Below are 26,975 nucleotides of genomic sequence, written 5' to 3' on the forward strand. Positions count from 1 at the left end.
GCTCCCGGTGCATGGAGCCTGCTTCTCCCTCTGCCTGTGTCTCTGCCTCTCTCTCTCTCTCTGTGACTATCATGAATAAATAAATAAAATTTAAAAAAATAAAAAAATAAAAATAAAAGCTCTCCCTGATGTGTAAGATGGGGGGAGATGGGTGACTGCTTGGATAGATAATCTATCTCAAAATGCTTTTAAAATAAGGTAATGGAAACAGGAAGTCTTTATAATTTAAAACACTACGAAGACATGAACTTTTTATAATGACTAATCATAGAATTTTACCAAATTTCTTTTTTATCCTCTTAAGTTCAAGGCAAAGAAGGTATCAGGAGAAGCACATATGTCCTTTTGTGAATTGCTTCTTTGACCGTTCCTCTCGTCTTTGCAAGATCAGTTAGAACCTTGGTCTTACTATCTTTTTTTTCTTGCTTGGGTCTCTCCTTTTGAAAGTGTCTTTCAGCTTTGTCTGACACAACATTCTCTCTAAATCCTCTTGCTTCCTGGGAAGGAATGTTTGCTTAGGAATATAGCTGTCTGGCCCTCTGTGCTTTTTGTGCCCATATGCAGCCCTGGAGAGCTGGGATTGGAGGAATAGGAATAACACAAGGAGGTTGCACAAGGTTAAACTATAGCGTAAGTGGCGTTTTTCATTGATGCTGCTTTCCCTTCTTGTAAAGCCCTCTCTGTACCCTCATCCCTTCTTCACTTTTTTCTCATCCTTTCTAAAAATTATTTCTTAAGAGAAGGTCTGAGACCTCATCACGTTGAATTGTAATAGCTCCTCGCTGATGATGACATTTCCCAAGATGGGGGCTGATTGGAGATACATGGAAAAGTGGGTTTGTGACTGTGAGCTTTTTTCCAGGGATGTAGGCCTTTACCCCTCATGGTAATAATGTTTCTTGACTAAGGTCTGCAGCATTGAAGCTACATGTTCATCCTAGGGTCCCCAAGTTTATTTGAGCTTAGCTCCCTTTTTAAAAGACAAACCTGTTAACATCCATTGAAGGATGTCAACTCTAGGCTTCAGGCATCAACCTATGGCCTTGGATTCAAAGTGAAAGGGTGGGGAATACTCTTAGAACCCTTCATCATGGACCATTATAGATCATTGTCTCCACCTCCTAACACAAGCTCAGTTCTCAAACATAGAGAAGAACACTAAAATCTGTTTTGGCAGGACAATGGATGTTTATCTCTATTTTATGATTTCTTTTGTGGTTTGGTGTGTATCTTGTGTTCATTCATTCATGCATGCACTTAATCACTTCTTGAGCCTCTTCCATGTCAGGCACCACACACACGCACATACACACAAAGCATACTTTGTCATATTTTCATAAAATTTGTTTAAACTTTGTTGTTTCTGTGGTTGTCTATCTTGAGCAGGCCTTCTTAACATTCCGTTGGGTATAGAAGAAACAATAACCAACATTGGAATGAAGCTCCAATTAATTTCTCTTTGTATTGTAGAATCAGAATTTGTTTTCATCTGGAAGATGTGCTGCTCTCATTTAATTGATGAAACAATACCCGCATAGGTCACAAACCTGTTTATTGGCATATTTAACCAATGCTATTTTGAGGTTCCAAACCCTCCCAAAGAAACAGTAGTTGTCATCTTAAAAAAACACACAATTGGCTGCCAAAAGGGGAAAAAAATAATGTTGAGATGGGATGTGATCCGTTAGAAATCCTTAACAATCACGAATTTGATGTGCTAGCAGCAGAAATCAAAATAATTTAGTTATACCTGTTTAAGGTTTAAAGTAACTAGAAATAATAATAGAAATTAACGGTCATGTTAAGAAGAACATGACCTTTAATTTCTGACTCACATTCAACAAATAAAAGCTTGGAAACAAACTGGTTAGGTGTTTGGAACATATTATAGAATTGTGATGCACTTAACATCCACAGTCGTCTGTGCCAATCCCGAGCCTGGTGATGAGGCCAAGTCCCACGTGAATAAGTAACATAAGGAATGTAACCAGGAAGAAGTCAGGTTTCACCTGGACCAAATTTTATGCAATTAAGTGTTTCAAGAGATCTTTAGCCAGGTGTAACTTAATCAGTTTAAGGTATTCTCAGCTAGGGCCAAGGTACTCAGAATGTTGGCAGTGGGCATTCCTGTGATAGACCACGTTGAAAGTAATAGCAAACATACAGTGTCTGCTTGCTTCGTGCCAAGAGCAAGAGAAATGCAGGTGTAAAAATAAAAAGAAGTATTTGGAGCCAGAGGCTAGTACACATAGACAGAACTATATTAACACTTGACTTGAATGCTTTAAGGAGTAATATGGTGCTTTTTATCAATTTAGTGTCCTGGTATTTAGGCCTGGGTCTGGTTTCACTACTAAATGCCAGCGTAATTCACAGCAGATTACTTCACTTCTCTCCGACATTAGTCCTTTTTAACGGAAAGTATTGATACCTGCTGCTGCTTTGCTCAGCTTCTTGCCTGGAAGACAGATGAATGGTCCACCCATAGCAGCGCACAAGAGCCTCCTTTGTGGGTCCCCCCCCCCAACTGCGATCACCTTGTGTTCTTCTCTTTAGGCAAAACAGCATTCTCAGCCACCTGGCTTGCTAAATGGCCAGGGCGTAGATATAAGGGATCCAGGATTCACAAAGCTGGATTTTGGTAGGAGTCCTTGAACACCCTGGAGAGAATTCTTAGCTATTAAGAGATAATGTTGTGGAATGGTGGTTACAGCTCAAACTCTGAAACAAAACTACATGATTTTGCCCAATGTGCCATTTAACTAGCTCTGTGACTTTGAGCGAGTTACCTAACATCTCTCTTAGATTCCTTATTTATAAAATGGAGATGATAATAAGACAGCAGTTTTAGTGTACAAAATGAGTGTATGTACCTTTTTTTTTTTTTTTTTTTTTTTTTCTGGAATGGTGTCTGGCATGTCCTCAGTAAAGTGTTAGCTATTTTTATCTTTGTCATGATTTTTGTCATGCCAAGTGTGACAAGAGCTTGGGGCTGGCAGGCATTGGGACCTTTTTCGCTTCTGGAGAGTGTTAAGCTATGACACCATAATAAATGACTTCTTTTCTTTTGTTTCCAATTGGTAGCTCCCTGAATGTATCACTAAGCTGGTTGTAGGATAATATGTGAAAATAACTTAAAATTTCAAACATTCACTGTCTACCTATCTATAGATCTATTGTATCAGAGCAGAGTAAGCCCAATCATACCTCTCCTGGCTGTTTTGCTGTCTCAGGTTTGCAATGATAATGCATTGAAAACCTTTCTAAAATAACAGGATACCATGTACACTTAAATTACAATACTATTATCGTACAATTATTAGTAATTGTTAGTGCTTTTTAAAAAAAAAATTGAAGCAGGAGGATTTTTTCTTTCTCCCTTGTAAATTTTTATGCATGTCAAAGGCTACATGGCGTCATTTTATTTTAAGGGTTTGAAATTTGATTAGGGATTTGAAAAATATACTACAGCTAGCTAAATTAAAAAAAAATAATATCCTTGCCTTTTTATTTGAAGAAAAGAAAGACCAAGGTAGAGCCGCCTGCCCATAAAGAACACCAGGTTTTTCATAGCTCCTGGGGGGGCCTGCATGCAGGATGCGCTCACTTAATAACAGGTCCAGTTCACTTTTTCACGGTGTAGTCGCCGACCTTGCTGCAAACTGGGTGCTCTCTTAGAGAAATGCATCGCCTGCAGGCTGCCCATCTCTGCATGCCTACTCCATCTCTGCATGCCTGATCTCTTATGGATCACTCAAGACCCTTCTTCTTCTTCTTGCTTTCTTTTGGGTCTTTGTGATGTCTTCTGGTTATAGAATTTGGTCGGTAAAGATACAAACAATGAAGGGAATCAAAACCCTTACAATTTTACTACTTTTTAACACAGAAAAGGAAATTTGGTGACTGAGAAGAAAACTCTTGGCTGTACTTACAGGACTTGCTTGTCTTGCTTCTGATTTAATGTAGTGATCTGATCATGAACAAGTCATCAAAACTCAGATCATATTTAGAAGAGCAGAAAAATTATATGTGATATTTGTGATGGGATGTATGGATGTATGTTCAAAGTGACTTGCGTACTAAATATATTATACCCTCGGGACGCGTGGGCAGCTCAGTCGGTTAAGCGTCTGACTCTTGATTTTGGCTCAGGTCATAATCTCAGAGTCGTAAGATCGAGCCCCATATCGGGCTCTGCGCTGAGCATGGGGCCTGCTTAAGATTTTCTCTCTTCCTCTTCCTCTGCCCCTAGTCCTGACCCTTGGCTTGGGCTCTCACTCTGTAAAAATAAATAAATAAAATATTTTTAAAAATAAATATATACTCAAGAATTTCTTTGGGGGGATCATATACATGTTCTTTTTGTGATGTAGTATGGCAGAGTGAAGACAGGTAATTGCTTGTTAGTGGAAAAAAATAGGTTTATCATATGCAGTAATGGCACATTTTATACATGTTTAGATAATTGTGGGGTTTTTTTTCAGACTACCAATGTATTTTGTGGAAAAAAAAAACAACCTTCTTACTAGGAGTTATTTAGGGCATTTAGAATTATTTGGTTAATTCCTATAAAAGCTTCAGGTGATTTAGATGGTCATAAAAGCTTCACAATTTCAATAGCCTACACGTCTGAAATTTTCCATTTATGATTAAATATCCATCAGTTTGTCAATATACTACAGACACTTATGTGTTATCTCTAGATAGATTTCATATCTAGATAGATTTCCTATTTATATGACAATAATGCACGTTGGCCTTTAGCCATCACCTGGAAATGAAGTAGGATTTTCTACCATTAGTAAATATTCTTTGACTTGATGTATCTACTGTACTGAGTATATATCAGGTGAATAATTTTTATTCCTGGGGTTTGCTGTTGGTTTTCATTCTTTGCACTCTTGGATTATTTACTGTCTGACTGTTATATGCCCTTGAGCGTTATTAACTGCCTTTAAACCTTATAATAACTTACTCAACTCTGTTACTTGAATCTGTTTATTAACCTTTTATGCCATTTTACTGCCCATTAGAATATTTAAGTTATAAAGTTAAAAAAGACTTTAGAAAGGAGAGTGCCAAGAGGACTGGATGCAAAGTCAAGGGCCCTGGGCTCTGTCCAGGCCCTTGGGTAAGTCCATTAACCTCTTTCTTTGCTCATTTGTAAAATAAGGTTGAAAGCATTCGAGCTTTAAAAATATGACGCCAAGAGGCAGGACAGAGGGCAGCAGGTGGAAAAGTAGCATGAAAAAGAGAAAGGAGCATCTGTAAAGAAGTCCTATAAAAAAGATTTAAAAAGAAAAAGTAATAAAAATGAAGTGAGAGTAGAATAGAGGGACCCAATTACCAATAATGTGAAAACACATGATCAGAAAAACTTAAACATCTGTTCAACTTTTATCGTCTAGAAAAAGTGATCACACCATGTCTAACTATAATTCCTTTGCCAAAGACACTAGGGGCCAAGGACAAAATTGCAGTTGAAGAATTTCTTTTGCTTCCTACACATCCAGAAACCTAGAGTCACAGATACTCTTGCCTCGTGTTCCACTTAGTACAATTTGCAGGAATTTTGGCAGATGGTTATAAAAGGACTTTAAAAAATATGTAGTAGTACAAGGAACTCTAAACATAATAAATAAAACTCAAACCCAAATGTTCTACTCTTAGGTAGCATCAACATTTATTAACACGAGCTGTATGCTAGGGTAGGGATACCCAGAAGTTGCCTCTCCAACCAGTCCACCAAAAGAGTTCTTGCTTTTGCACCCTAAATGGAATATCAAGTCTTAAATGAGCTGGCATCCTTGTCATAGCTGCTGTAATAGAGGGTGACACAGAGGGCCCAGGAGGGCTCTTCACAGACAAGCATGATTCGAGACCAGTGCTTCCAACAAAACTTTCTGCCGTAGTGGGAAGGTTCTTTGTTGATGATATCCAATATGGTAGCCAGTACCACATACGGCTGTTGAGCACGTGAAACGTGCTTAGTGTGACTGAGGGAATGGATATTTAGCTTCATGTAATTTTAACTAAGGTTAATTCAAATAACTACATACTACTAATGGCTCCTGTACTGGATAGCCCCATTCTAGACACTTTAAAAAATAGCTATAAGCAGTGACTAGCACTTAAAACAAGATGCAAATACTACTACCATTTACTGAGTGCCTACAACAGATTAAGAATTATGCTTGGCAGGTATTATCTCTAATGCTCACAAAAAGGATAGCCTTGTTTCACGAATGAGAGAACCAAGGCTCACAATAGCACCAGCCAGCTCACAATTAATTGTGAGAGCTGGAACTTGAACCCAGTTGGTCTGGCTCCAGAGCTGGATAATCTCCGCTGATAGGTCAAGTCTTTTTCCGTACTCTCCGAAGACTACCTCTTTTAAGTACATCTTCCCCTTGCTTTATGGATCAGTCAGTGATATACCTTTAACTTGGTCACGTGGCACGATGACAGTGTCCAAATTAACTCTTTTGAATGTGGAGGTATCCCTACCCTGAGCCCTTCTTTTCCCGTGCCTTTCCAACAATATTGCAAGAGTTGAGGGTCCAGCCCAGTTGCTCGAGTAGTGAGCTGATCCACCTCCAAGTACTTTTCCCCATTAGATGCTGGGAAGCACCAAAGCGTATGCCTAGCTTTGTGAACGTCACAGCATGCTCTCAATGCTTGGCATTTGAGTGTTTCTCCGTCATAGTCTAAAATATTTCTAAAATCTGCCAAGGTCTAAACTACTAAGTGAGCCTTGCTAGCACTTGGGCATCTGGGGTGTAAACCTGCTTTTGTTATTTTTCACCCCCCATGGAGCATCCAGCAGTTGGGCTGGAGGCTGAAAGAGGCTGAAAGTCTCAACTACAATATTCCAGTTGGTCTGAACTGATTCTCTTCGTAAATTCTATATTCGGGTGGTTCTTGCAGAATCACAAAGGGGGAGTAATGGTTGGGAATGCTGAAGGTGCATCGTACAACCTGGTAGTCATCGCTCAGCCCCACTCAGTTACACACCTCGTGACACATGATCTGTGGCCACTTCTCTTCACCCCTTTAGAGCTTAGCTTCCCACTTGAGGAAGAAAGTAACATTAATATGGATTGGTTTTACTATGAACATACCTTATCACGTCTTATTTTCCTAAAAGGTAATTATGAAACCCCTGTAAGAATATTTCTATAAACTGTGGTCAGAGTAGAGCCTTGCGTTGATAGTTTAAAATATCTCTTTTTGCCTTTTCAGAGCAGGGGATTTTTTTTTTTTTTTATAGCAAGAATATGGACTCTGATGACCATTTAAGTCCTGCCCTTACTACTTGATTGGTTTTTTTTTTCATTTTTAAAGTTTTTATTTAAATTTCAGTTAGTTAACATACAGTGTAATATTAGTTTCAGGTATGCAATTTAGTGATTCAAAACTTCCAGGGATCCCTGGGTGGCGCAGCGGTTTGGCGCCTGCCTTTGGCCCAGGGCGTGATCCTGGAGACCCGGGATCGAATCCCACGTCAGGCTCCCGGTGCATGGAGCCTGCTTCTCCCTCTGCCTATGTCTCTGCCTCTCACTCTCTCTGTATGACTATCATAAAAAAAAAAAAAAAAAAAACTTCCATACACCATTTGGTTCTCACCACAACAAGTTCACTCTAAATCTCCTTTACCCATTTCTCGCATCCCACCCACCTGATTAATTGTTAATGTAGGAAAGGTGGCTTAACTTTCCTGAGTCACATTTGTTCAGTTAATAAAAACAATAGCAGCACAAGATTAACCCTATTGTCTGATGCGTTTTTTAAATGCTTAATATGTACTCTTCTGGTTGTTTCACACACAATATACCATCTTATTCTCATAGGAACTTTGCAGGGTCCGTCATTCCCATTTTACAGATAGGAATCTGGAGACCAAAGAGGTTTAAAGGAACAGGTTTAAGGTTGTCTAACTGACAAATGGTGGAACTTGCAGTCATGCCCAGGCTGGTTTGGGCGGATCCATTTGATCTATGATACTTAGGCCCCATGAAATAGGAATGAGGCTATTAATAATAACCATCTTCTATGACCCTTAGGAAAATCAGAAGTAACATATGTAGAGTTCCTAGCACAAAAGCTATTCCACAAGAGGCCCTAACCAAATGGTTCATTGTTATTTTTTAAATATTATAAGTGAAACTGATCTGCCAAGGCAGATAAAAATGAGAACACCATGGGGAAAGGTAGGATACACATTCTGCTCCCTTCAGTGTGAATGTTTGCTTGGTTTTCTTCTTTTCTAATAGGCAGAGGTTCTATTTAAAAGAAGGTATAGTATTATTTCTTTGAGCAAAGGATAATCAGGACCACTGGATGAAACAGCTAACGTAATATAGCAATACTTCTCAAGATACAACAAAAACTAAATATGTAAAATGAAATTTAAAAAAATTTTTATCAGTTCAGGGTTTCTTGTTATCTGGAGAAACTTTTTAAACTCTGAATTTGTATATGTATGATTTTGTTTTAAATTCAGAATTGGAAAAGGTAATGGTGGTAAATTCGGACATAAACTATGCTGTTAGTTCCGCATAAAGTTTTTATTCAACAAACAATTCACCAAAAGCGCCGTAGCCCGTGAGCTTTGGCCAAGTTTCCTCATTTCCAATTTTGTGACAAAACTTTCACCCTTCTTTGGTTACTCTTGTGGGAGGAATCAGAATGCCAAAAGACACCTTGATCTAAGCTACCTTATCAGAGAAAACCTTAGGTGTAGATTTTTATTTCCCTTTAGACTTTTCCTCATGTTTCATAGTGGGGTCACTTCAATACACAGAACTAGAATTGGGGATTTTTATTTTATTTTTCACTGGACTGATTTTTTGGTGTTAGTCATTAAAATGACTCCAACTATTTGAAGATATCTGGGATGTTTGTCATTGTTCTGCTAAATAAAAAACTATTTTAGTTAACAAATATTTAAGTCATGGTTCCAATTACCTAAAATAGTAATAATTAAAATTAATTGGATATGAGCTTTTCTTCTTAAATTTAGTGTCTCTATTAAGTACATTATTGAAACCCATACTTTGAAGTCTTTTGATTGAGAAATTGGCAAAATAGTTGACTGAAGTAGAAATAATGAAGCAGCTTCCTAGTTATCCAGGTTACTAAAGATGAAAATATTAAGGATGAACTGAAGTACGAACGTTATGATCAATCTGCTTTCATAAATAACATCTTAAACCTGCACCACCCTTTTTAAAGAAAGTAACCTAAACTAAGAGAAATTGATAGTTGTGTAATGATGGGCAAGTTGCAAATCTTGAGCGATTGCTTTGACTATTCCATTTTTGAATTTCTTGTAATTAACATGTGAGAGGAGCTGAACTGATAACTAATTTCTCTAATTCCTTCTGCTTTTAAAAAAGGTAGGGGCATCTGGCTGACTCGGTCAGTAGAACATGTGACTCTTGATCTTGGAGTTTTGAGTTCGAAGCCCATGTTGGGTGTAGAGATTTCTTAAAAATAAAATCATAAAAAAGTATAATAGTTCTATGTAAGGTTTATTTATATAAACAGTTATATAGGGTGCTTACCTTAAAAATAACTTGTGAAGTAGGAAAGATGAAGTACATAAATGGAAAGAGAATAACATTTTACCTGATGTGTAAATTTATAGTATAAGCAAAATTTATAAGTTATGCAGAAATTGCCTTTTTTTCTATAAACAATGGTTTGGTTTTTGTTAATAAGATTTTCATCTTATTTAAATTGTCTTCATTTGACCACAACACTGGAAAAATAGAAATTATATAGTATACTATATCCTAAAAATCTTGTAACCCCATAGATACTCTTTAGGCAGGTGGTAATTACAAATTTGGGATAAGTGATCTTATTCTCAGATCTTTGAGCTTGATCATAATTCATAGTCCAGGTAGCCTCCTTGTACATTGGCCGAATTACCAAAGACTTGTCCTTATCTCCCAGAAGAAATATCAACTAATTCTGTCCACAGTGGCGGGGGGGCGGGGGAGTGGACCCTGTTAGGTGTCATCAAATGGTATTAACATAATAATGTACATGTTTAAAGATAATGTAGTAGAGCATAATTAAAATTATGCTATATATTTTCCTAGGAGAACTTATTTCAATTGTTTACAAATATCAAATGATTTAATAATATGGGTCAAAGTTTATTTTCAGCTTTATAGTAAATGTACTGATTTCTGAAGTTTGGAGATAGCACATAGTACCCTTAGCTTGTGTTAATACCAACTGGCCAAGTAGCTGTCAGGCTAAAAGCCTGGACCACAGATATATTGTAGTGGGTGGAATAGCTGTGTTGCGCTCATTTTGTCATTAGAATGAGATGATCTAATTTTCAATTTCCTCTTTTTCTAGACAGTAATGTTTCTTTTATGTTTTTAGCCTACTCTCAAGACCTTCTTTAAATACATTCAGTAGTATTTCCCTAACTGTTGCTTAGTTGTATAGTTCTCAAGAAAATCCTGGGCTTTGCATGATAGGACTTTAAAGGGTATTGATGTGTTTGGAGATTCCTGGCTAAGGTTTATTCTTTTTCTCTTAAAGATGCTTGCAAAGATGCCTCCCTTCTTGTAAGCCCCGTGGCAATAGAAGCAAGTAGGCATTTATATATTTAAAATATGAGGATAATTAAAAAATGAAATGTAGTCTATGAAATGTGGGGTCTGTATCCCTCCATGACTGAAGAAAATGCCATGTTTTCTAATGTGTGCCTGGGTTCTTCTGGTTTGTTTTTGTTTTGTTCATTCTCCAGGACCTCCCAATTTTCAAGGGCACTGTGGGGCATATGTCGCATTTATTTGATGTATGTATGTGTATGCATATTTTCCCACATCTGTCTCTGTGGACCTATCCTTTGTGAAATCCTAAACCTTGTATTAATGCTTAGTTTGTGATTCATGGTGTTCTGAGAACAATTATATAATTTTTCTTAGGGTGTTTATTCGATGTGCACGGTAAAAAAAAAATGGGAGTATTTTTTGGTAACTCTGCAGTTGCCTTTTTATTGGTGAATTTCTCTTTCTTTTACTGTGACCTGTGAATATCACTGTAGGCTCACTGCCAATTTTGTGAGCCGCTGCCTGCTTTAAAATGGAGGCAGGAAGGTATCCATTTTCATCAAGAGGATGACAGTGTTTCAGTCTCTCCGACCATCTGGAGAGAGGAACTTTTGGAGCAAAAGAAAATAGGGATTTGAAAAAATTATATTTAGCAGAAAAGGCAAGGGGGGAAACCAATTAAAGTTAAACTATACCTTATGAATTTATGCTTTTCTACTATGCTGTCTTCTTTAGAGGAAACATAAACAAGAAAATACACAGGCTATTTTTATAAGGGACTGGTTCCCCCAGTCTCAAGAGTATTAGTAAGCGAATGTTCAGTAAAGTAGGATTTTGGCACACTTTTTTTTAAGTTTATTGCACACACAAATATAATAAGAACTATAAAGAAGTGCTCCCCCCCCCTTCCTGTGTACGTACTGATTGTTGGTGGTCTATGTAGATCTGGGCTTTTAATGGCCTTTTTCATGCATCTCTGCAAAAAGCTGACACTATGGGAATTTAATATTCCAAGATGTATTTGTCACTTTCTGTGGTCTGGATAGTGCATTCGTTTTCTCTGTGTCTTTCTCTCAGAAATGAACATTTTAATTGAAAGATGAAGTAAAAAGAAGAGGGTTGATGCGTGCCCTTCCGTTTGCACCTTTCATGTGCTCAGAGGCCATATAGGTTTTTAAAAAAAAAAAAAGATGCTTGGACAGGACAGCCCTGTGGGTATTATATAATATATTTAACTAGATGTAATTTGCAGTATTCTTGCCTGAGACTGGAAAATATCCACCCACCCCTTAACCCCCCCTGCTGGTTTTCCAGTCACACCAATATACTCAGCATTTTTGTTGTTGTTTTTTGTTCTTCTGTATTCTGAAAGGGGCAGTGTTCTAGGGTTTGATCAGATTTGGAAAGGGCATGGTAGAAATTTAGCATTTTGTGCCTGCTTCTTATAAAGTAATGGACCTTGAGGTGCTTTGGTCAATGCAGCAAGCAAAACTAAATTGTCTCTCCTTCCTCAGGTTTATGCTCCATCAGCAAGCACTGCCGACTACAATAGGGACTCGCCAGGCTACCCTTCCTCGAAACCAGCAGCCAGCACTTTCCCTAGCTCCTTCTTCATGCAGGGTAAGATGCGGCCACTTCTGCGGGGAAATCCAGTGGGCAGAGTCTCCCTGGGTCTTCTCAGGTCATATATGGGGGGAAAGACTGCTGAATGGATAAGAAGTGGAATACGAGGCCAGGGGAGAACATGAAGGTCATGCCCTTTTTAGGCATCAGATTCATTAAAAATCAGTTAATTAAAACTTTACTCAGACTTATTTTTTTTAAATCAAAGCCCCTTGAGCAATGATGAGTTAACATCAAACTGGTTGACTTCCCTTGGAACTGACGCTTCTTGGGGGACCGTCTTCCATGACAGATCATTTCGGCTCCTTCTCTCCCCAAGAAGAACGTGTGTGTATTTTTAGAAGTGTTTGGGTTCAGTGTGTATTTTGAGCATCCTGGATTTAGCCAACTGGGAACAAATTGTCCTTATGTATAACTTCATATAAAAATTTCAGCCACTTACTAATTTATAGGTAAGAACAAGAGTCCCATTTAAGATGAAGCAATCTATCTCAGGACCGGAATATTATTTCATTACACAGCAAAAGCTCCACGTCGGCATGCTTATTGCTTTAGGGTAAAAGACCCAGCTTTTGTCCCAGACAAATTTCGAAAATTACAGTTTCACAGTGAATGAAATATATTTATTCTTTTAATTGTGCCATGTATTTAATTGAATGTACATGGATGTGCGCCTCCCCACCCCCATCCCGAGCTTACAATCTGGCCAACGGTAGCACGGTTCCTTTCTGCTGTGTGGAGAAGGCTGGAATAGTAGAAAGACAACAGCTGCTTGTTAGAATAGACTGTCCAGAGGATGCACCTAAGGCTTCCTCCTGGATAAGCCTGTGGCACTTACTGTCAAAATATGATGGTCTTGTTGCCAGGCTAATACTCTGAAATTTAGACGTGGGATTTACCAAGAACTCCTGTACCTGTATGCAGAACTTTGAACTCTTTTTGCCTGGGTGTGAAAACCTCTTTTGAGTGTGCCTTGGCCAAGTGCCATGGGATTTCCTTCTGGTGATACTCTAGGAAGGGCCATGTCATGGGAAAGGGAGCACCCTTGGAGCAGCAAGCAACTGGGGAGCAGCTTGGTGTCTCACTTAGTTTGCAGCAGACATACTCAAAATCATCCTGATTAAAAGGGACTTATTTTCTTGCCCTTCAGAGTATTAGCTTTTTCCAGTTGCTAGTTCACATGTGAAATTCCATGGAAAATCTATAAAATTGAATCAAATGGGTCTCGCAGGAATGGAGACAATTTGTTCTGCACATAATAGAACTCAGGTTCATAAGGGTCCTTTATCTTTGTGACCTGTCCTAGGTGGAACTCACAAAGGGACCCAGCAGGGTATGTCACTTGAGGGCGTCCTGGGCCATGACAAAAGGCTTATCATACCCTTTAGCTGTAAACAGCAGCCACTTGGGCATCAGCTCCCTTCTTTTGCAACCAGTCAGAGGCACAATGCTAGCGGTGCTTATGGAGATTGTCAATTCAAGGATTCATCACTCAAAGCAGATTTTCACTGAGAAAATTGACAGGATAGATTTCTTCTATCTGCTTTCAGGAAGGTGCTTGCTTAAACTGTGCACACCATGTGGGAGGTCAGGTAGATTAAACAGTAGGCTGTTCTCCACAGCAGACCACACAGAATATGGGGAACAGACTTGCTTTTCTGCATATGAATACCCAGAAAAGCAAAAAAAAAAAAAAATCGAGTTGACATTTATGATGAGCACAATTAATTTGCACACATCTAATTCCATTCTCTCAAAACAACATTATGCCAAGATCATGGGATGTGATAAATATTAATTTACTGTGAAAAGCATAATTTATGTAAAGTATGTATTTTTATAAGTCTGCATTGAGTAGAGTGTTCTGTGTTAACAAATCCTAAGTGTATTTCCATATAGTGCATCATGTTGTCAGAATGTTTCAGGAGACTCTCATTCAATGATACATATTCTTAATTTGTTTGTCATAGATGCCAACTATTTGAAATGTTAGGGCCTTAATTTCATATTTGAATTTAAGGTGACATCTAAACTTCCACAATTTGAAGACTAAGTCTTAAGTACATGAATAATAACTTTTTGAAAGTCCTATGTTTTCCCATCATGATCACAGAAACAGAACCTCATGATCCTGTTTCACATCAGCTTCTTTAGTGATGGGTGCATAGTGCCCTGAAGATTCAGGTCTTAAAAAATCATATGGTTTGGGTGAAAGATATTCAGAGACTGTCAGGAGCATATTTTAAACCCACTGCCATGTGACCTCTTATTTTTCACTTGAATTTCCATCTTCTAATTAAAACTCTTAAGTTTTTGAAATCACAGACAGGAATTTTTTTTTTTTTTTTTTTTTTTGAGAAATCTATTGGTCATTCCTCCCTGTCCTAAAACTATTCCAGTTTTTGGAATTCTAACTCCTAGATTTAAAAGCTCAGTGAAAAAAAAGCTTTGTGGTATATAGTGTCGGATTTAACTTGCCCATTGCCTAAATTTTCAAAACGCCTTTATTACATGATATATACAGTGAAAATAATCTTATTTTCAAGGAGGCAGTACCTGCTGTGCTGTGAACACCTAGCTGATGGCATGTTATTCAACTGGTGTTCAGTAATTTCTGTTAAACTATTGAAAGAAGGGGAAATTTGAATTCAGCAACAACACAGATTCCCACCCACCCACCCCACCCCTACCAACCGCCTTTGTTTTAAGAAACCCAAACCAAACATCAGTGATCCCTAATAGTAACTTCTAGGCCAATAGACTCAGAGAAGAAAAAGAATCTATAAAAATGTTTTTAATATGACAGTAACAAAAGATTAGCTTAATATCAAAAGGTATTCATATAAGGTCCACATCATTTTAAGCTTCTTTTTAACTTATAATTTTATAAAATCCAGACCCTCTCAAAATTGTCTCTAGTGTAATATCTACCTTACGATATGTGTGCACCCTTTCAGTTGCTACCGGAGGCTTAAGACAGCTATAGGACTACGCACCAAAAAAATAGAAGTTAAGAAAACTCAGAACTACATATCTGAGACCACTGTTCCCTATAAATCATAACACAATTTCAACTTTAAATCTATCCTATATGTTACAGAAATCTGATCTTTTAAATCTGAGATGTTCTTTTTCATTCTTACTTCTTCATATGCATTTAAAACCTGTAAACTGGTCAGCTCTATAATGTGTCAAGTATTTTCTTTTCATCACAAAATTTAGAAACAATTTAGCTGTTAGTTTTCATAGAAAAAGAGGTCGGGGGACTTCAAAGAAATGTTTTCTTTAGTATCACTTACCTGGCTGACTTGACATAATTCTGTGTAGAAATGTGTTCTGTTGTTCTTTTGGAGCTGAATTTTTACTAAGGACACTGCCTATGGTAAATGTTTACATTTGTTTGGCAATATAGAGCCACTTGGGAAAAAAGAAGGATGACTGCCTTCTGATGTAATTGGCGGAACAGCGCAAAGATGAATACACAACGGGTAGCCATTTTCAAGTATATGAAAAACCCCTATTCTGTAGGGCAAGGCTGAATGCCTCCCAAAAGTCATGGTTGTCTTTGTCCTTTACAGATGGCCATCACAGCAGTGACCCTTGGAGCTCCTCCAGTGGGATGAATCAGCCTGGCTACGGAGGAATGTTGGGCAGTTCTTCTCATATTCCACAGTCTAGCAGCTACTGTAGCCTGCATCCACACGAACGCTTGGTAAGGCAGCCTTGCGTGGTTATGGGGACCACACAGCTAGTTTACAAAGTCTCATTCTCTGCCTTTCCATGCATGGACGCAGGACTCTGTAATGAATGTAAAAATGGCATACGCTCATTATCCTTAGAGTTATCTTGTTTCTGTGATCAAAGACCTACCTGAATGAGATCGCCTCTGTAAGCCCTTCCAGCTTCGCTTCGCCATTGTTCTTCTGCTGATGGTGTTTGGTTCCGTGCTTTCTTGACGACAATGTTAGCCCCTTTCCAACATAAATACACACTGTATTTGAGTTGTGCAGTTTCAGCTATGGTGGATCCTTGTCTTTTATTTATTTGCTGTCTGTAGTTTTGAAGAATATACTGCAGGGGGCAGAGTGACCGTCGGTACCCTGGGAGTAGGTGGCCTGTAGGTCCCATGTGCATTTCCACTTCCCCTTATTGGCTTCTGTCCCTGGTGACAGCTTCGACCCAGGGTGCCACACCCAAAGGAAAGAGTTCCTGTTTCCCATATACTACACTAGTCACAGCAACCATGGAGTTTCTGTATAGATCAGATTCCCAGTTTTTAGTGGTTTAGTTGTAATTACACACCCCTGAACCTCCCACTGATGCTCTGTTGCCTCACTCGGTTGAAAACTGCTGAGCTGTAGAATGCTATCCTGTTTCATTACTGAAGTGTCCACTCTGCCCATCACCTACACTCATCCATCCTAGTGTGTCCCTTCATCTTGGAGGAAGGAAGTTCATCTGATCTTTTCCAGCCTCAAAAACTCCCACAGCCCAGAATCCTCGTAGGAACTTAAGTCTAGCATTACATGAAGATCATGGTTAGGTTTGCGATGGAGGTATGATGGAACTGAAGCCCTTGTGCAGTAAAATAGCTTTAAAAAATGTTTGAAGCTGTAATTCTACAAATGCAAGAGGGCATGATAACGTGGTACTAGTGTCACTACTCTTCATCTTGAAATTGTCCCTTTTTCTTCTCCTGATACCCAGGTTCATGTGTCTTTCTCTGCTCTGCGATAGGAAATAGGACTTTCTGGATTTCTGTAGTCTTTCCTCTCTTTTCTTCACCGCTAGAGGCATAGAAAAGGTGACTTATATTCTACTCTGACAAAATAAAACATTCCAGAAGTTACGGTTTCTGATATCCTTGGAAATACCTATTTAATTAGTTCTGGTGATAGAGACACTGTGGTCCGTTAGCTGTTAATGAGAGGCAAATGATGGAGATGGAATTGGCCTTTTTATATCATCTGCCAAGTTTGAATATGTCAATCAAACTATCTCAAATTTCAGCACATCTTCATTAAGTAGCAAATGATTTACTTGCAAATTTTATCTTCTTCCAATTCCTACTTTGAGGTCTTAGAGTGAAAGCTTCGAGAAGTATCAACTATTATTATACTAGAATTTCTTCTTGACCAACATCTTTATTTACCCTTCATCACGTTGTATTTCTCTAAGGAACTCATGATCAAAGCTACATGTGTCCTGTAAGCAAGGAAAATTTTGATTACAAATAAAAGCTTTTGGCAGTGTACTAACATTTAACATGGAATATCGGTCCTTCTAAGAGTTGTTCTTTTGACATATTTTCATTCTTCCTATATTCCTTTTTCTCTTTCCTCATCATGCTCTAGAATTTTGATGTAGGTGGTTTGATTTTATCCCAGTCAAATTCACTGCATGGGCGGAGGTATCTTTAAATTGTGCTCCCATGCATAAAAAGTGTAATTTTAAAAAGGGAACCAGTTACATTCCTTTTAGAAAAAAAAAAAATGCTGAAAACCTTAAATACCAAAACAGTGTTATCAACCAGGAAAAAAGATTATTTCGAAGGAAAAACCCAACAGGTTGTATCAGATGCTGTATTTGTAATGTCATTTATCCAACACAGAACATGGAGTTTTCATTCTTAATATGATTATTTAGCAGATCTTAGAGATTAAGGGTTTGTTTCAAAAAAATGGTAAATGAATTAGGTCTCTGGTAATGTATCCTAATGAATTTTCTCACTGATAGGGAAACTGTTGGATTATTATTTCTAGTAATCATTGTAATTTCAGTATTAACCATTTGAAAATCTCTTGCTGCAATGCCTTTCAGAAATCTGACACTGATGGAGAATAATTTGGGTATGCAATAGGCAGTTAGGGTCCTTTCACTTGGAAATAGTGGTAGTTCCTCATTTTTGCCTGTAGCTTTTGGCCAGTCTCACACAGAATAAAGGAATAGTTTGGTTAGAAGAAGAGCATTTTCCTTGTATTAGAGACAAATTAGTATTGTCTCTAAAGGTACAATATTTTATTTTATTTTATTTTTTAAACATTTTTTAAGATTTTATTTATTCATGAGAGACACAGAGAGAGAGAGAGAGAGAGAGAGAGAGAGAGAGGCAGAGACACAGGCAGAGGGAGAAGCAGGCTCCACGCAGGGAGCCTGACATGGGACTCGATCCCGGGTCTCCAGGATCACGCCCCGGGCTGAAGGCCGCGCTAAACGGCTGAGCCACCCGGGCTGCCCAAAAGGTACAATATTTTAGAAACATTATGGTCTTCATCGCTTTATCCTGTGTTGTCATAGAGTCTATAATTATAAAGCCTAAAACCTACACATTTCAGTAGCAACTGTCAAGTCACCAATTTTGCTTCTTTAAATCCCCCTTTACAGCTTCAGCTTCTACAACACAATCCCACAGCTAATCACTCTGATGTCACAGGTGTACACACAGAACTGCTCTGAAGAATGGAGTTTGTGGTTAAGCTTTGGAATGGGTTGTTGTAGAAGACTTAATGTTGGCAGAGTTCTGTTTAGAAGCAGGTAGCATCCCTGCCTGGCATGGTTTAGGCATGGTCTTTGCACCACACGTTGAAAATAGTCCTACGAGTCTGAAGTTTTAATATAAAAGAAGTCCTTTTCTTGTAACATAAACCCTTACCCCAGTGATTCTCAGCCAGGTGTGATGTTACCCCCTCAGGGAACATTTGGAAAAGTCCGGAGATGTTCTTGGATGTTACAGCTGGTAGGCCCTACTGGAATCCAGGGTATAGAAGCCAGGGATGCTGGTAAACACACTACAGTGCGTAGGAGAGCCCCCCACAGCAAAGAATCATCTGGCACAAAACTTTAATGGTGCCGAGGTTGTGAAATCTTGCCTGAGCCCAAAGCATGATTTTTTTTGTTGGTATGTGCCACCAATTGCTGTGTTTTCTAATCCTTGAATTATCAGCCCATAGGCTGATAAAAATATCACAAATAGAAACATTTTCAATACTCATTACTCTGTCAGTAGGCTGCAAATATGCTATAATTGGGCATCAGTAAAAAATAATTAAATAGTGGGCATGTAAAGCCGTTATATTTTCTCAAACTCCCCATTCCATGTGTAGCAAGCAGGGCAGGCAGTATCAGGACCCGGAGGAAGAGAGGCTGAGGAAATCTCTCATCATCGGTCCTAAATACTCTAAAAGAGACATACTTCACATACCAGTGATATTCTCTGGAGTGTATTTATTACATCTCTGAGTGACAGTAGTTTTCAAGATACTTTTCCTTATAAAATAATGTGGCTATAAATCTCATTAATTTCTTTCAGCATCATATTTTCTGTGAGTCTTTAAAAATGACATGGATTGCATTGGTTTCCCCATTAAAATTTTCGGGGAAGAACTTTTCTTGTCATTCTCTAAACTCAGTATTATCCCTCTATTAAACCCTGAATTACTGCTCATTTTGCACCATATTAAAAGTGTCTAGAAGTCCTCCTTGATGTGGAAATCTTTTTCCTGTTCCACCCTGTGATTATAGAGTCATATAAGTATTTTTCAAAATTCTTTTCCTCTGTTTTGGTGTTTGCATATCTGGGACTGATTTATATACAGTTTTTCTATTCTTCAGAAACTCAACACAGAATTAGCACTATGTAGAAATGAAGTTAAACCATCTCTTTCTTTCAGTTTCCTTCTATGTTCAGTTTCTCTTTCTCTACTTTATTATAGTGTTTAGCTGTCAAGCAGAAATCGTTGTTCTAAGTCTGGTGTCCCGTGGCTCATCCAGTCTTATGGATTAGCTGTAGTAGGGAATGGGCCCATTCTATCTTGTTGGGGAAAAAATTTGTGGACTGCTTGGAATTTTTTGGTCAAACACAGAGGTCCATGAAATTAAAAGGTTTGAAAGGCATTCTTGGGAAGTTGGAAAGATTTAAGGGTTTCATCTCAATTTTTTTCACTGAAGTTGACCTTTCAGTTGGACTATTTTGAGTGCATAGGGGTCATATTGGCAAAGGCATCCACCATGTCATTGGCAGAATGTAGGTTCATTTTCTAGACCGTTTAGTTCTCTCTCAATTAAGTAGTATTGCAATCCACTATTTATTAAACGCCGACCAATAGCCAGTGGTTCATTGAGGATATAGAATAATTATGTGTTCAGTACTCAGCCATAAGTTGTGGGATGCAGAAGTCTATGCTCTATTCCCTTCCCTTAAAGAGTTTACAGTATAGGTAGAAATGTCCTTGAAAGAGAAAGCAATGACAGGCAGCATATAATTGTTAAATGGCACAGCACAGAATGTGAGCACATTAGGGATTCAGAGAGAAGAGATTGTGCAAGGGTTGGAAGTAGGAAGGAATACTAAAGGAAGAAGTGGAACACAAGATGGGCCTCAGAATTAATACAGAAATACCAAGACACCAGGGTTTCACTCCTATGAATAAATGCCTGGGCTTTAAGCACCCCTGACTTTTAGCATCATATTCGATCTCTAATTTTAATCGAATCTCCACTAATGATCTAATAAAGATCCATAGTTGATTAATATATAGTACATGTAAGAAAAAATCAGTTTTAGCCAAAATAGTTTTACATGTCTGTAACACATTCAAATACCTATAAGAACAACTTTTTAAAGCTACTTTTTTATCTTGAGAATGAAAATAGCTCGATGTCTTTTGGTAAATAACTCTGTCCCCGTTAGTGATCTGTACATTCCCAAGCAGATGGATTGGTAGCAACTAATTTGCTATCTTACGGGCACTGTGATATATCCCAAGAAAAGCAACGTATTTGGACAACTTAGGATAATAATTTAACTCAAAGCCAAACCTTAAAACCAATGATTCTGTAAAAATGTTCTTTCTTCATAGTCAGGTATCTAGGAGATTGCTAATGAAGAGGACGCATAAAGAAAACTCAAATCAGCGCTTCTGAGTTCATTCATTCCAGTGTAATTCAAAATAGTCGTTGATTTAAGGCTTTACATATTGATGCTTTAGAGAGATACTTAATCATTGTTACTTTTTAAGTTTTTCATTGACCATTCTGTTCATTCTAGAATTCAGAAAGGTGGCCCAGTTTTGTAGGAGGAGGATTTAAGACTGGCTGCTCTTTGCCATTTAGTGTCTGAAAGTCCAGGATAAAGTGTAATGTCAACCCCACAGGTCACAATATTGTTTTATTCATTGTATCATGGAATCTTTCTTACTTGATCAATAGTTCACACCAAAAAATTACAATAGAGATGGTCTTTTATGTTGCTGACACCTCAGAGATACTTTTAAGCAATAATTGTTAGATTTAAAGATTGTGATCTTTTCTCACTGTCCTATATTGCCATTGTACTCTTCTGCATTTGATGCAAACCCAAACCAACTATGTGTCTTTGTATTTTATTATGTGAAAAATGAAAGCTGTCACATCTAAGCAAGATGTATTCTTGGATATTTCAAAATTCTAAAGGCTGTCTCCGTTGCAAAATGAAGAGTTCCAAAAGGAGTATTAGAAACCTAACCCACAAAATATTTCATGGTTGAATGTGGCCTCTTCTTTTTTTTTTTTTTTTTTTTTTTTTTGCTTTTTGCTGCAGAGCTATCCATCACACTCCTCAGCAGACATCAATTCCAGTCTTCCTCCGATGTCCACTTTCCACCGTAGTGGCACAAACCATTACAGCACCTCTTCCTGTACACCTCCTGCCAACGGGACAGACAGTATAATGGGTGAGTCATAGAAATGTCGATTCTGACCCGACCATCAAGGTCAGGGTTCAATAAGATAGGACCTCTTTTTTCTCTTCATAATTGAATAGCAATCAGGCAATGAATATTTGTCACATAACTGAATGAAAATACATGAACTAAAAAAAAAAAGAAAAGAAAATACATGAACTAACATATATTGTTAGTTCAATCTAAACAGATATAGTCATTGGCTTGTCTGTAATCACTTTTTTGGTCACAAGAAACTGATATTTGGCTACTTGGTGCATTGTGAGTTATTAGATGAAACGAAGGTTTAAATAGACCGAAACTACCTTGCTTCTCACACTCTCTGAGCAAAGTGAACTTTTATAAAACAAACCACTGAAGACTAGTCAGATAGGGGCAAGTTAGCTCAATAGTAGTTATTGACCACTTCCCAAATTCTAGTCACCGTTCTAAGCTCTTAACCATGACATACCAGAGCCTTCCAAAGACTAGTTCCTGTGAAATTCATGCGGGTTATTAATAACTAGATGGCTTCACCTGCCAGAGAATGTGGCATCATGGAATCCTTCAGAGGGGAAGAAGCATTTGGTTACTTCTTGCAGAGGCGATGCCTGGGCATCAGGGCCAGAAATGATTCACTGCCATTTCTCAAGCAGGTTTACTAATGAATTGAGGCCCAAGCAGAGTGCTGCTTCCCAGTGAACTAAACCATCATCCTCTGGTTTCTCATGATGTCCATTGTGATTCTCTCTCCAGACAGATGATTCCTCCCACCAGCACTCCCTCCTGGAGGGAGGAGCTAGGCAGGTGTCTGACTGCCCCCAGAGGAAAGAGTCCAGGCTGGGGAGGAGGGAGCCACCCTCTTCTGAATCTGCCTTTAACAACTTTGCTGTTCATAGGAATCACACAGCCTGATGTTCTGGGGTCTTGTTAAAACCTTAGACTTCACTGGTCGCCACTGTTCTGGTCCTAGCTCAAACTCACACCTTGCTTGGCCTCATGATTTCTTCCAGTGGGCCCCCGATGAGAAGAGAACATTAGCTGTATGTTTTAGAGAGAAGAATGTGTGACAATAATCCTACTGTTTATTCCCCTTAGCTCTCTGCAGTTTTTCATTTTCTTTAGAGAGTCCATAGGAGTTAGAAAAGTGGTGTGAATCACTTATGTGGGAGAGTTTTTGATGAAAGGGAAGAGATGTGCTTTGAAATGTTGCAAATATAATTCTGCCCAGATAATACACTCCCTGCTTATTCAGTAATGTATTTCACACTTGAGATGAGCCACCTCGCAGCCCTTCACTATCATGTCTCAGTAAGAAGCAAATTTACAAGAGTTTCCATTTTCATAACTTTTCATAACAAAGCATTTACAAATGTGTTGCATCAGTTTGACCTTGGAGAGGAGTGGACAGAGGTCACATGGGGAAGTTGGGTTGGCTATCAATGCAGTTTTGGCAGATTTGAAAAACAAGAAGAAAGAAAGAAGTGCAGAACTGAAAGGGTGAGAAAAGCATATTTCACTTCAATGTGGTTTGACAAATGGAAAGCCCCTTTCTGCAGTCATGAGGTCTCGTTATAAAGAAGGATGACCGGTCATTCATCCTCTTACACGGCAGATTTCCTGTCTACTTGTGGTTTGAGTAATTTTCTTTTTTAGGAAGGTATAAAGGTGGAGCAAAAGCTCGAGTTGAGGAAAACATGCTTGGGCATTGTTTGAAAAAAATTTTTGTTGATTGGCCTACAAAACAGTCTTTCTGGGAGAGAGGTACCCCAACTTGGGAAGAAAGAGATATTTTGAAATGGAATAATCATTCTCTACGAGCTGTGGTTAGGATGCCCACAAGTCTCAGTGGGAATGAGATTTGCTTTATTTAAGATAGTTGACTCAGCCTGTGGATGAACAGGAATGTCTGCTGTCCTTCTTCATTTGGTCTGGGCGGCAAGGGAGCAGTAGGTGACTTCTGCACACTAACAGGCTCAACCACACACTAAAGACGGAGTGAACTTGTTATATACACCACAGGGCCCTGTTTTAAAGAGGAGGGAGGGTCTCAACAATAATAAAAGAGCCATAATTTTAAAGGGGAAAGTATGAGATTTCTGGAACCCAGAAAAGGGTTTTTAAGAATAACTTTATTACATAAATTAGCCCATGATCATGAGTATACTTGTCAAAATCTATTAGCAGAATGTGAGAAAGATTTATAATCTTCTCAGGAAACAAGTGTACATGGTAATTCAGTTTTTTGGAGGAACAGACCTTTATTAACTTGCATAAATGCAGTTAGACTTTAGGATTTTGTTAAGGGAGAATATTCTGGAATGTTCTTTCTTAAAATAATACGTCCTCCAATTCCTTACATTGACATACAGAGGAAAATTTAAATATGATAATAAGCTCTAATATTGCACGGTGTCGAGTAGCTCGTGTTTATTTCCACTTCAATTTTCTTAGGCTTTGGATCGATTTTTAGAGTGTGGTAGAAGTCAGGAATGGCCGCATGTCTGTATAACAAGAAGAGAAGATTTCCCTTCTGATGTTAGTGATACTTCCCTAACAAACAGTATGGATTAATAGGATACATCTGTAGACTTTTGAAAATATTTGGCATATACTCACTCATTCTGAAATGCAGGAAATAAAGAAATATTACATTGCCTCTATCTCAAAGAACAAACAGAGCTAATTAAATAATTGGTAAATAGGGAACACATAGCCTGACACATGTTTGAGATTACACACATGATTCTGTAGAAAATGACTGTAAGCACTACTAATGCTGTAAGAATGGGGTTCAAGCACTAACACATGGACATCACATTTTTAAGTTTTCTTGGTGAAAAAGTGCAAGGCAGTACAATCTTTTCATAAGTTGCATTGATGTCTTAGGAAGCTGCTTTTTTCAGTTCAGGAGGAGATCATTACCCCACCTCTGAGCTTCCTGTTATAATGTGTCCTCCTGGCAGTCGGTGAATATCCTGAACTGATCATAGAATGACAAAATGCACATGGAGTGAGATGCAAGCTTAGAACCATCAGAAGGGGACCCCCTGGAATCAGCTCCCTTGCCCCCATTCTGACCTGTGCATTTCAAAGATGGCAGATGCTCACCGAGGCGTTGGATGACTTGTTTGGGCGGAGTGATGACTGTTTTTTGTTTTGTTTGCTTTTGCTCTTTAATGCCCAATACCATTTTTTGAGAAATGCTTAAGAAGGACAAACTCATCCACGGATTTTCAAAAGAAGTGTAATTTATTTTACTTGAGGCATAGAGTCCACTATTTTCCTCTGAAGCCTTGCCAGCAAACTCTGGAGGTTGCATTCGACAGTTCTGAATTGGAAGGGCCTAGTAAGCTCCCTGGAATTCTCTGAATATAATGCATGGAACACAACATGGATTCTCACTAGTTCAGCAGGTATAGTACCCAGTTAAAGAGAAGAGCTAAATCCAGGGGCTTCCAAATTACCACCATCAGAGCCTTTGAACTATATTCCTAAAACCCTTTCAGTGCAGTACTCCTGGCCATATATCAGAAGCTGTCCAGGCCAGGACCTCTACATGCCAGCATGCACGCAGAGGAGGAAGTGTAGTGAGTGACTAGATGCCAGCTTATAGAGGATGGAAATATCTGGAGGATGCAGCCATATATATTTTGCTATCTACATATTTCCTTCTTACCTATAACGTCAATATGTCTTCTGGGCCAAAAGGCTTGAGAACACTGCCTCGCCTGGCACAATCCCCTGATATTACTCAAGGACAAGAGTGCTCCAGTTCCCCATGGGAGATACCATTTGTATACGTTCCCAGGGTGTGACCTCTGGTTGTTTGGGACTACACACTCTCCCTTCCTCTCGGAGGGAATTGGGCATAAAACTAACATAATGGTTATAATAACTATTATTGTTCCATTAGTCTTTAACTGGCCTGCTTCCTAATGCATGGTACTTCCCATGTTTTTAAACCTCAAAGCAAACAGTGTTGAGGGAACAGACTACCAAGATTGATTTAGTGCAACATATGCTAAAGATTACCCTGGAATATCTATCTGGTTCCTGAATTAATCTGGCTTACAACTTTCACTTCTAATGACATGTTTGTATGACATGATGCATTTTAGTATGTGGCTTTTCTAGTAGAAACATTATGTCCATTTCCCCCTGAGGACTTGGTTTCACAGTAATTTTATTATTAGAGTAGTCACATAATATTCACTTTGTCTTTTCTAAGAATCTTGAGCCTTCAAATACAGTTGGGTGATGAACAGGCACAGAGTGTAAGAGTAATATGGATTTTATCCAGCAGTGACATGGTATCTTAGTTACAAAGACCACCAACGGAGAACAATAAACCAGTTTGATTTAAGTCTTCTCATCCATTTCCTGCACATGGTCATGGGACCCAACTCCCCCCTTTGAATTCCTAGGAATCCCTCCTGCTAAAAATTAGTACATTGTAGCCTATTTTTGAGTCTTTATTCTAAAATTGTGTGTAGTAGGGGTGCTGGAGATACTCCTCCTTTTGTCATCTTTATAGACATGAACTCCATGGTTCATTTTAGAACCATTTTGCTATTTCTAATAGTTTAATAACACGAGGGTCACTTGGACACAGTTCAAAAACCCTTAAATTTTAAAGCAGTCATCAACTCTCAGACAAATACAGTATGCATTGTACTTCTTATTCCTTTTATATCTTCACAACATTCCCAGCCTGAGGTTATGGGGGTGCATAAAGGGATAACACATTTTCCAAATTCTGATTTTCAGTAGCCAGTCCCCAGACACCACTCATCCTGGTGTTTTGATGAGGGTGTGTTCTAATAGGAATTGCTGTTTGCAGAAAGCTGAGAGTGAGACCAAGGGTGGTCCCACATGAAACCGAAGATACAGACCCTTCTTTCTGCTCCATCTTCTAGCCAGCAGCCGCACCTGTGTTCAAGCCATCTGAATAATGCTTAAGGGGCTGGCAGTCTCAAATCCTCCTACAAAATTGCAGTTCCTTTTAATAACTGCTCATCTTGTATTCATATTTACCTTACCGCTTTAGAGACTGATTTTGTGTGTGTGTGTGTGT

At 38.5% G+C, this 26,975-nt stretch overlaps 1 protein-coding gene across 1 annotated transcript in view; it reads left to right on the forward strand.

The window, feature by feature from the left end:
• The window catches only part of TCF4 (transcription factor 4), a 357,271-nt gene that overhangs the window by 293,548 nt on the left and 36,748 nt on the right, over positions 1 to 26,975 (forward strand). Inside the window, 3 exon segments of the mRNA NM_001003268.1 lie at positions 12,092 to 12,197; positions 15,779 to 15,912; positions 21,778 to 21,910. Of these exon segments, the coding sequence (NP_001003268.1) occupies positions 12,092 to 12,197; positions 15,779 to 15,912; positions 21,778 to 21,910 (373 nt within the window).

The sequence above is a fragment of the Canis lupus genome, chromosome 1 (genome assembly GCF_011100685.1).
Source record: "Canis lupus familiaris isolate Mischka breed German Shepherd chromosome 1, alternate assembly UU_Cfam_GSD_1.0, whole genome shotgun sequence".
In the NCBI taxonomy this organism is placed as follows: Eukaryota; Metazoa; Chordata; class Mammalia; order Carnivora; family Canidae; genus Canis; species Canis lupus.